The sequence below is a fragment of the Rutilus rutilus genome (assembly GCF_951802725.1).
Source record: "Rutilus rutilus genome assembly, chromosome: 3".
NCBI classification, from domain to species: Eukaryota; Metazoa; Chordata; class Actinopteri; order Cypriniformes; family Leuciscidae; genus Rutilus; species Rutilus rutilus.
In genome coordinates, this window is record NC_140211.1 from 14,421,112 (window position 1) to 14,432,171 (window position 11,060).

The 11,060-nt window shown below is 38.6% G+C and overlaps 1 protein-coding gene across 1 annotated transcript; it reads right to left on the minus strand.

Moving 5' to 3' along the window:
- Positions 1–11,060, minus strand: arih1l (ariadne homolog, ubiquitin-conjugating enzyme E2 binding protein, 1 like). The gene is made up of 14 exons (XM_084403886.1): positions 10,626–11,060; positions 9,023–9,090; positions 6,726–6,870; positions 6,492–6,584; positions 6,351–6,406; positions 6,198–6,264; positions 4,975–5,081; positions 4,619–4,661; positions 4,428–4,499; positions 3,775–3,905; positions 3,636–3,693; positions 3,176–3,436; positions 2,835–2,947; positions 1–554 (listed from the first exon to the last, which is right to left on the minus strand). The coding sequence occupies exons 1-14, from the start codon at positions 10,932–10,934 to the stop codon at positions 470–472; spliced, it is 1,608 nt and encodes a 535-aa protein (XP_084260012.1). The 5' UTR covers positions 10,935–11,060; the 3' UTR covers positions 1–469.

Here is an 11,060-nt window from a genome sequence, read left to right on the forward strand (position 1 = left end):
ACATGCAAGTGTGCTATTTACAGCTTGAAATACACACTTCCGCCCCAAACACAAAGCGTCCCCAAAGCACAACACACTCTGCATGGCTCAGACCTGTAAAGCTATGCTTAAGACAAGCCAATCTGAACTATAAAAACAACTTCAGACGAAAAGCACTTAAAAAATAAAAACGGACTACTGAAGAATCTCCACGGAAAGCATGGAGAACGGAATACATTTCCGTGCCGTGTCGACAATCAACTCTTACAGACTGCAATACTGACGTAGGAGTTTTATTTGAATATTCTACCTTTTCAGTAAAATGAACAAACTCTAAATAATGACAAAAATCCAGATGCCACGTAAAAAAGGATGCAACATGGAGAGGGGCTTGCGGTGATGGCGACACCAAAGCTGTGACTGGACTGGAGACCACAGCACTTCACTGCTTTTATTTGCTCCAATATGCTTTGTGATGCAGCAGTTTTGCTCAGTCTTCAATGTACTCCCACAAGTCTTTCTCATAGCCCTCATGAACGTGCTGTAGCAGCACTCGTCGCCGACTCTCACAGTATCTAAACGGGAGGAGAAACGCAGAAAAGTCCTCAAATGTGAGAAGCTCAACACATTTTTGAAAGGAATGTTTTAATAATGTTTCCTATTAGTGATTGCTTTATAACATTTGGATTTGTAGTGGAAATAATTCCAGTGCACTCGGGTTTCTATAAAGGCATTTTTGACTGGAGAGTACAAAGTTCAAATGGGTCTGTACTGGGGATACCCCAAAATTACAGCCGTTGGAAATGCCATAAAACATTTTCAGCGGAAAGAGACAATGGGCAGAAAACATAAATGGAAAATGAAACTTTAACAGATTGGATAACAGGAACTTTTAGCATACTTTCTCTTAACCTATTATATATATATATATATATATATATATATATATATATATATATATATATATATATAAGCATTTGTCTAGATGCTCCTCTTTGAATGCTGGTTGATAAATAAATAAAGTTTTGTGTTCTCAAACAGATTGTGCACATGCACTACACTGAGAGATTAACCAACATCTCATTGTAACAGATGTTGGAGGCAACAGGCACAGATGTGTTTGTATTACATAAAATCTGTTTGAGAGTTATTTTGAAGTCACTGCCTTCCACTTTCTGCATATCGTAACACAAAAAGAAAGATCTCTGTGTAAAATACGGTAAGAAACATTTTCTATACAGCTGTCTATTTATTTAAACAATATTCCAAAAATGTACTGTTGTAAATTTATTCCAATGAAGTTAATGTAATTATTATTATTTTTTAATATCTATAAATATTTTTTTTTTGTATATAAAAGTAAAGATTCATCATTAGAGAATTTGAAAAGTCATTTCAAATAAATGAAAATTTATAATGAAAATTTTCAACATAGTGTCTCCAGAAATCACCAGTTTCTTTTTCAACCAAGAATTTTCATTTCAGTGCATCACTAGTGTGTACATTTCATAACATTCACTGTGTAATAAGTCTAAATCATCATGTGTCCATGCATCATTCACTGATACCCTCCCCTTTACAAGCAAGAATCAATGGCGTTTTGCCATCAATGACATCAAACCTGCCCGATGTGTTAGATTCAAAAATGGTGCTTTTTTCACAGCTTCATGGAGGGGAATATATATTAAAAAAAATAATAAAAAAAAGGACAAAAGCACATAACAAAATTACTAAAACTTAAACTAAAATTAAAATGAAACCTGAACATGATATAATAATAAATAATATAATTACTTATATAACTTATAATACTTATATTTTATAGTAATAAAATACTAAAATAACACAGCACCAGTCAACATAATGTCATGCATTTAAAGGCACACTATGCAGCTTTCCGTTTATGTCAAACAGCGACCCCTGGAGTCGCTGTGGAGTACTTGTATTTACCGTTACTGTCGTAAATACCACTCACGGCCTGATCCCTTCCGCCCTCTATACCGGTACCTGTCCAGTAGGATGGAAGCTGTAATGAGTGGAAATAAGGTGTGGCCCCTTTAAGAGCTGCGCGCGCCCTGTTGAACTGTCGGCAGTCTATATTGTATGTGCGCCTCGAACACCCCATGTATGCGGGTTATTTCAGTTTGATGCTCATTCTTATCCTACTTTTGTTTATCAAGTAACGCTGTGGACAGTAGAACGGGTGACAGACAGTTACACGAGTTCGATTGGGGAATAAAGTGCAAGTTGTGAGATGCCAATCGCCTCCGTGAGTCTGTCTGGCCTCTGTAATAACTTCATCTGTGAGCTATCCCTATTTCTCCTCCTGACACAACGCGTTACAAAGCGTCAGACATCGAACAGGCGCAGATAGCCTCCGAAGAGTCTACTAGTCCATCAACAAGAACGGCAGGTAAGCATTGCTGTTGCATCCATTGCTGCTTTTTAGCTCTCGCTAACGAGTGAAAGCCTGACCGAGTGAGACTCTTGTCCGGTTCCTCACGCGGTCAGTTTCTCGTTTTCTTTTCCTTGACTCTTCCGACCGCGTTTTCTTCGTCGACCCTGCCATGATTCACGTCTGAAATGCGTGCTAGTGTCTTCCATAGAGGCTGCTTCACATGTCGTTGATGTATGTGACGTCGTGCCGTAAGGCAAGTCGTGATTCTCGCGAGATTCGTCGGGGCGCCACCTCTTTTAAACTTGCATTGCTGGTTTTTCCAGCGATTCGCCCTACTACGAGTTTGTTTACCATCTAAATGATTTCGAAGCTGTTATATTAAGGTACAAATATTGCATAGTGTGCCTTTAAGAAACAAAAACAGACACAATATTGTGCATTTGGAAAAATGTCTCACCTATACTTATCCTGAACTTTCTGTTTGATATCTTGCAAAGAATCCTGGGAGATATCTCGCTCTAGATAACCCGAAAGCACCTCTGTAGCGTTCTCCAAATCAGCCTGATTGTTCTTTACAACAAAAAAAGAAAAAGAAAAAAGTATTAAGACGTCAGTATGTTGATTTCTATTAAGTGTAAACAGTGTGATGCTATTACAACATAGTCTGAATGTTAATCCCACCAATGGCAGGTGTATTATTATTTTAGTATATATATATTATACAATTATTTTTGTATCTATAAAACAGTCTACCACATGGTTTTGTGAAATTCACATGAAGCACGATTTCTTCCTCACCTCAAAGATAATGGACTGGTTGTTCTTTTTGAGGTAGAAGGCGAAGACGTATGTGAACATAAGCGTGGACCGACACTGGCACAGCACGTCCACGGCCTTCTTCAGGAACTGCACCTCGATCCAGGACATGTTGTGTTGCTGCATCTCCTCCATCTTCTGCTTCACCTGCGCGTACAGCTTGTGCTCGAAGCGCAGACTCTGCATGTGGTTCATGTAGCGGTTGCAGTAGAAGAGGTAGCGTTGCAGGGCTGCACGGGAACGCTGCAATATGGATACAACATACACAACATACAAGTTATAGGTCCATGAATCGAGCTCAGAACAGAGATCGAGCAAGCATACACGCCACACCACCACAAATAAGCCATGCTTTCCTGCAAGAGCTAATTCAACTTAGCTAAAGGACGACATGTGACTGCTGTACATTGGAGACGTTGCATCAAATGACGACTAAAAGTACCTCCTGAGCATCTCTGGCTGCCTTTGCATCATCTTCATTGTAGCGATTGCAGTTGTACCTATAATCAGTGTACATGTTATTTCAATGTATCATGTGTATATAAAAACATAAGCATTTATAAGAGGTGAAGGAGACTCACCAAGCAGAGCCATGGGGCTCCCAAGGGCCGAGACAAACCCAGCAGAACTCTGCTTTACAACTCTGGTTTCGACACACCATGTGATTACAGCCACCATCTTTTTCAATAGTCACATGACATTTGGGACATTCCTAAAAAAAAAAACGGGAATACCCAAATGAAACAGGAATATTCTGGGTTAATTACAAGTTAGGTTTATTGACATCTTTATTGAGCATTTGTGGCTTGTTGCAGATTATAAACAAAAATATACTTGCCTTGTTCTTTAAATTATTTAAATAAATAAAAATATATATTGCTGGCAGTACAATTTTCAAAACGTGAAGCTTTTCTATTCTATTTTTCACTCTTTTGTCCTGTGTGTCTGTTTGCTATTGCCAGTAAAATAAATGTAAATTCATTTGTTAAACAAATGGCCAGACCTGTTTAACGTAAATATTCTTTTCTCTTTGGACAAAGTATGGACTCAAAATAATACTTTCACGTTTTCCATAACACAGCACACTGAATTTGATGGACTCAATATCGTAAGAGTACACGTATATATATATATATATATATATATATATATATATACACACACACACACACACACACACACAAACTGTACATAAACTTCATATCATCAATTGACTGTTCAGGGGTCCTTGTACCTTGGTATTTGCTGCAATCCAGTTTGATGTTTCACTGTCATCATCACACTTCTTTATCCACTTCCTCAACCACTTGAAGAGAATAGTAGCAATATTATTAAAGAAAATTAAAACCTCTCATGACAAATCTAATCTAATAACATCAATATCAACAATGGAAATATTCTAACCTAATATGAGTGCTAACATACCTTGCATTTAACAGGGTCATGCCAGTTCTCTCCACAATTGAAACTAGTTATTGAAAAAAAGAAAAGAAATTAAAGGGAGTAGTTCACCCAAAAATGAAAATCCTGTCATTATATACTCACCTTCATGTTGTTTCAAAGCAATATGGTGTTATTACATATTGAAAATAACAACAGCATAAGGCGGAGTCAATAATGACAGTGCACAGCAGAAAAAACGGTGTATACAAACAACATTTCATGAAATTGTTAAGCTTGATCACCTGTGAGGTTATTATTTTTGTAGAAGTGACTTATAAAGCTACAGGATGCTGCAAATCCACTGAAGCGCTGCATTGCATTCTGCATCAGACTCTTACCAGAACTGTCTCCCGCACTTGCAGCGAACTGGTTTGGCATCAGGATACTGAACTTTGACCACATGGTGGCAGTCAGGAGCTGGACACCATTTCAACAGTCTGTTACACTGTAGAAGAGCAGACAGACACCCAGTGAGAGAGACTACAAAAAAACAGTTCACTGCATGCATACAGATATTCACCCAAACGTCACATTCATGCCATTCGAAAGCTTAACTACAAAGACACCACATATGTTTTATAGATTTAGCATCAGCTAGGGGTTTACCATCAGAACGGTTTATATATCGTCGCTGTTGAGTGGAAACCTTGTATTTCCATATTTTGTCATTTTAATTTTTTTCATAAATCATTACTGTTGGTCACTCTTTATGTGTGTCTGTGAGTTTTTGCAATTATTTAACCAATGAAAAGTATTAAAAGAGCTTGACTAAACCCATTGGATCCTCATACTGTCAGTCAAACCTCCCCGGACCAGCGCTGCTCGTTTGCAATACAACGATAAATAACAAACTGTTTGTTTGAATAAGTACAATATTTACTTTACTCAATAAGCACAACATATAAATTCTAATGCTTTATGTATTTCAGGAGCTGAAAAGAGTGTCTTAGTCTAGAATTTGTTGTCGAGTCATCTTCATCTCTTATAACATGAGATTTTGGCCAAAATGACAGAAAAAAACTGAGCGCACAAATAGCTACAGTAAACTTTATAATCTGTAAGTTGATGAAAACATAATGCGATGCACTTACTGCCTCAGACGCGGTCGTGATAGTGAGAGACAAAGCATGCATTTAAATCCTCGTAACTCCATTTAAGCTTGATGTTGGTCAAATGTCAACAATATAATGACACATGCAAGTGTCTGAACATGTATAACGCCACAATATCATCGCAGAGTTTAATTATTTAAAAAACACAGAGTTTTTTTCCATTTCCAGAAAAGTAGCAGTCTTGGACATGCAAGGTTTCCGCCCGACAGCATCGAAATACACACATTACACATTACTTTGCGTTGAACACACAAAAGTTAGTTAGTAATCAGTTAATAGTTTATAAAAACAAATTGATTGTTTCTCAATTAAAATTAGATTTGATATTGGTATTAGTGTTTGGAATCTCTATGCCAGATTATTCAGGGAGTTGCAAATGTGCTATTTGCACAATGTAATTTTCATTTCAAACACACAACTTTTTGCAACCAACATAAAGAACTTCTTACCTCTACAAAACTATTCGTGATTAAATGCTGATACTTCAATTTCACTTTAGAATCTGTGATCAGTCGCCTGCCAAAACAACAATAAATATTTTAAAAATAATTTAAAACAGATAAATCTTAAAATAAATAGGTTAAATTCACAAAAGCGCTCACATTACAGTGTTATCGTCAACCAAAATGTCACAGTTGTGAGCAGGACACGAGATGGTCTGGAAAAACAAAAGAAAAAACAAAATTATACAATTGTAGAGCAGATTCCAATATCAGGTTACAATGAGCTGAACAGGAACCCACCTGTCCCATCCCTTCCTCAATGATTTTGGTAGTTAAATAGTCACCCCAGCACTGCACGCAGAACTTGTGTCCACACTCTAGACCTGTGAAATACTAAGAAAGGAAACACACATTCCTACCGAATAAGTCATCAAGTTGTGCAAAATGAGTCACTGCAATGGACTTCACGGTTTTGGTATCATAGGCTTTTCTAAGCAACTGATGAAGAGACATTTGGCTCTAACTGACACTGACCGAGTTTGGATAGTTGAGATAGCAGATCTGGCAGGGCAAATCCTGACTGGAGGACCGTGTGCTCATCTGTCGCGTTTTGACCTTTTTACTGGGGTTTATGACGTGGCACTCTGTAAACAACTTGTCCAGATTTCCATCGAAGTACCTGCACCATTTAAATGTTGAGAGGAAGAAGAAGACAACTCTTCAATCAGCAAACAGATCAATTAAAAGTTATCATAACTAGGGATGCACAGAAATTTTGGCCACAGAATTATTTTGGGGCGAGACAGACATTTTCAGGTTTGGGCCGAAAAATGTTTTTTGAGGGGCAAAGTCAGTGACCCGAAACCCGACGGAACGCTTTGACTGTTCAGCATCTGTTTCGTGCACAAAATAACTACAACAGTTAAACATGTTAGTGTAAACAATTACCGTATTTTCCGCACTATAAGGCGCACCGGATTATAAGGCGCACCTTCAATGAATGGCCTATTTTAGAACTGTTTTCATATATAGGGCGCACCGGATTATAAGGTGCATAGAATAGAAGATACTGCAGTCAAACGTTTGACTGGGTTTGCGTTATGCAGTGGTCACCAACCTTTTCAAGCCTAAGATCACATCCAAAGTCCAAATGTAAACCAAGATACCTTGTTTATACTCGACGCGTCCGCATGAGCGCGAAGTTAATAAAAAAAAAAAATATCCGTCTGCTCAGGCAGATTCGGCTTAACAGCGCGCGCGCCTCTGAATCCGAAGAAGCATGACTTTGAGCCGAATCTGCCCGAGCAGACGGATATTAGTAGTACATCTCATCACACCGGCACCCAGTTTGCGCGTCTAAATCAGTTATATGGTCTGGTGTTCAGTCTAAAACAAAACAGTTGCGTCAAGTATTTAAATGCCTCGTCTGTTTGGGGAGTTGCGCGCGCAGTCAGCGGAGGCTCGCGCTCCGGTGTCAGGCGAAAGTATAAACAAGGTTTAAGTCAGCGGTTGTTTAACAGACGTTAACATAAGGCGCCAGATCCATATATAAGGCGCTCCGGATTATAAGGCGCACTGTCGTTTTTTGAAAAAAATAAAGGCTTTTAAGTGCGCCTTATAGTGCGGAAAATACGGTAACCTGTTAGTGATGTATTCATTATTTAATATCATGAAAACAAGCTGAAGTATTCTATATTAAAGGGTTAGTTCACCCAAAAATGTACATTTTGTCATTAATGACTCACCCTCATGTCGTTCCAAGACCTCCGTTCATCTTCAGAACACCGTTAGTTAGATATTTTAGATTTAGTCCGAGAGCTTTCTGTCCCTCCATTGAAAATGAATGTACGGTATACTGTCCATGTCCAGAAAGGTAATGCAGACATCATCAAAGTAGTCCATGTGACATCAGTGGGTTAGTTCGAATTTTTTGAAGCATCGAAAATACATTTTGGTCCACAAATAACAAAAACTACGACTTTATTCAGCATTGTATTCTCTTCCGGGTCTGTTGTCAATCCGCGTTCACGACGCCTCAGTGACGCTGCTGACGTGTTATCTGGTGCGCCCGAGCTTCGTTTACAGTCTGAGGGAGACGCACGCTGTATTCAAGCTATTCTACATTGTTTGTATTTTGGTATTGCTAGCCTATATTTTTTAAAATGGTGCGTAAGTGTGCATGTCAGCAGCGTCTTACGTCAGCAGCGTCACTGCGGAGTCGTGAACGCGGATTGACAACAGACCCGGAAGAGAATACAATGCTGAATAAAGTCGTAGTTTTTCTTATTTTTGGACCAAAATGTATTTTCGATGCTTCAAAAAATTCTAACTAACCCACTGATGTCACATGGACTACTTTGATGATGTCTTTATTACCTTTCTGGACATGGATAGTATACCGTACATACATTTTCAATGGAGGGACAGAAAGCTCTCGGACTAAATCTAAAATATCAAACTAACGGTGTTCTGAAGATGAACGGAGGTCTTACGGGCTTGGAACGACATGAGGGTGAGTCATTAATGACATCATTTTCATTTTTGGGTGAACTAACCCTTTAAGTTTCTTACTAAATACATGATATTAAACCTGCCTTGTGTTATTTTAAATGCTTGTTTGTACAACTCCATTTTAGCTATTTGAGTGTTGATAGCTAAATAATGAATTGATTATTATTCATTTATTTTTTATTTTCGGTTTTCGGCCAAGCGCATCGGTCTCGGCATTTCGGTGCATCCCTAATCATAACGTTGTTTAACCAAGCATTGCAAATTTATGACAATGTTAAAATAAATAAGTATAGTAAAATAAATGAAGAAAAATTACATGCCTCTCCATAAGCTTCTCTTTGTCCCAGTTGAAGTGACTAAGGAGTATTCTGGTTATCGTCGCTGGGTTCTGAAAAAGACAATATTGAGTGACAGACCTAGTTAAAACAAGTCTCAGTTTAGTTCGAAAAGATCATCTTTAATCTGGCTGACTTTATGCAACTTTATCTGGGCTTCTGCAGAGGTTTTTCCTGTTATGTTTTCAAGGTACCAACTTGACACAGTCTGTGCTTTTGAAGAACTAATTACTAGTTTTGTTAGTCACAAGGAACCCAGATTTATCTGTGCTTATTACTCTTGAAATATGTTTTCAAGGGATGGATTTTTGCCAATATCCGATATACACAGGCTACATTTTTCCTTTGTTTGGAAACAGCAAGTTTTATGGAAGCTTGTTTCCACCGCGGAATAAAAAATAAGCAAAAATGACCGTTATTATTTTTTATTCAGTAGCAGAAACAAGCTTCCATAAAGTCTCTCATGTGCAGGCAGCAGGGATTATAAGCAAATTATTTTTTCATTTCAGTTGGTTTTGAGAAAAATAACTGTACTTTTTCATTTCGGTTTCAGAATTCTGAGGTTCATTCAAATGCCAACCTGAGACTGAATGGGTGTCCATCCAAAACAATGACACATTTTATTTACACTATTGCACCATGAAGGCTTCAACAGCTCAACTTAGGGGTGATGTAAGAAATCAAGGAAAACTGGCTGGTATTGTTTTGACAGGTTTATCTTATAAACTCCCAACACAACACTAATATTTAAGTTGTTTTCATAAGCTATACAAATGTGTAAGTACTCAACATCATTGTCCAATATTACATGATTACCATGTTATTTTGAATGCCAGACACTGATGCAGCTTTCTTTTTAAGAAGGAAAGCCATTAAAGCTCATGTGTTTTTCATATATTGCTGGACCTGATCTAAACACTTACAAAATACACAACAGGTACCAGCCGTTGTCATTCATCCATGTACAAATAAACATTTGTAATTTTTTGCTTAAGGTTTCTGATCTCCACTTAAGTTGGACGCTAGTATGCTTGATAAATGTGGGTTTGAGTTCAAAACGTTTAAGTTAAACACCCCAAACCCATTTTAAAGTGTGTTTGTAGAACCAAACATGTTTCACAAGCTTAAAAACTGTCACATTTTAAAAACAAATGAGTCAAGTAGCATTAGCACTAGCTGAAGTGACAGGGCTGAACTTTAGTCTGCTACAAAACAACAACAACTCACATATAAACGCACATATATGTGACTCATAACATACGATTTAAGAAATACGATGCGTTTGGATATGCTTAAAATCTGTGAAATAAAGTTCAGTCTCTGTAAACTGGGTCGCGCAAGCAGAACTAGCTAAATATAGCTCATAAAAAACACCTGAATTCACTAAAATAACACAAAAACAGCAAAACGCAAACATAAGAGTTAATGCAACACCATTGAGATAAACAAAAAAACCGCTTCATTTTCGCATCATTCGGCCTCTTGTTTCAGTTATTCGCTAATGCTAATGCTAACAGCATCAGTCATCCATATAAACAAACTTATAAAGTCGTTGGGAAAAATCACAATAAAACGGTTTGCTATGTACCTGTATGACCTCGTTGACCTCCCTGATGCACTCAACCATGTGCTGGAGGATCTGCTCGGTGGTCAAAACCTCGAAGCGATAGTCCTCGTCCTCCTGCCCGGGCCCCAGGCCGCCGCCGCCGCCGCCGGTGTCAACGCAATCGTCGGGCTCTCCTCCGGCCACCGCGGGGTCCAGCAGCTCCACCTCGCCCAGGTCCAGCGTGTCATCCTCGGCCTCCTCCTCGCCGCTGTCCTCGCTGCACTCCTCCTCCTCTTCTTCCTCTTCCTCTTCATCATCAAACTCATAATTGTAGCCCTCGTCCGAGTCCATGTCTCAGTGTTGTATAGGGTGACTATAATAAAGTGTCAGTGTGTGAGAGTGTATTGCTGTTTGACCTGCGCTTTACTGAGTCTGACTGAGCGGATCCTTATTAGAGACCCGCCGCGTCACTGCTGC

Excerpts from the sequence above, each read along its gene's own strand:
- arih1l (XM_084403886.1), bottom strand. The coding sequence starts at position 10,934 with ATGGACTCGGACGAGGGCTACAATTATGAGTTTGATGATGAAGAGGAA. Across the intron at positions 4,500-4,618 it reads ATGACCCTGTTAAATGCAAG|TGGTTGAGGAAGTGGATAAA; the intron begins GTATGTTAGCAC and ends ATTCTCTTCAAG. Across the intron at positions 3,437-3,635 it reads CAGCCAGAGATGCTCAGGAG|CGTTCCCGTGCAGCCCTGCA; the intron begins GTACTTTTAGTC and ends TCCATATTGCAG.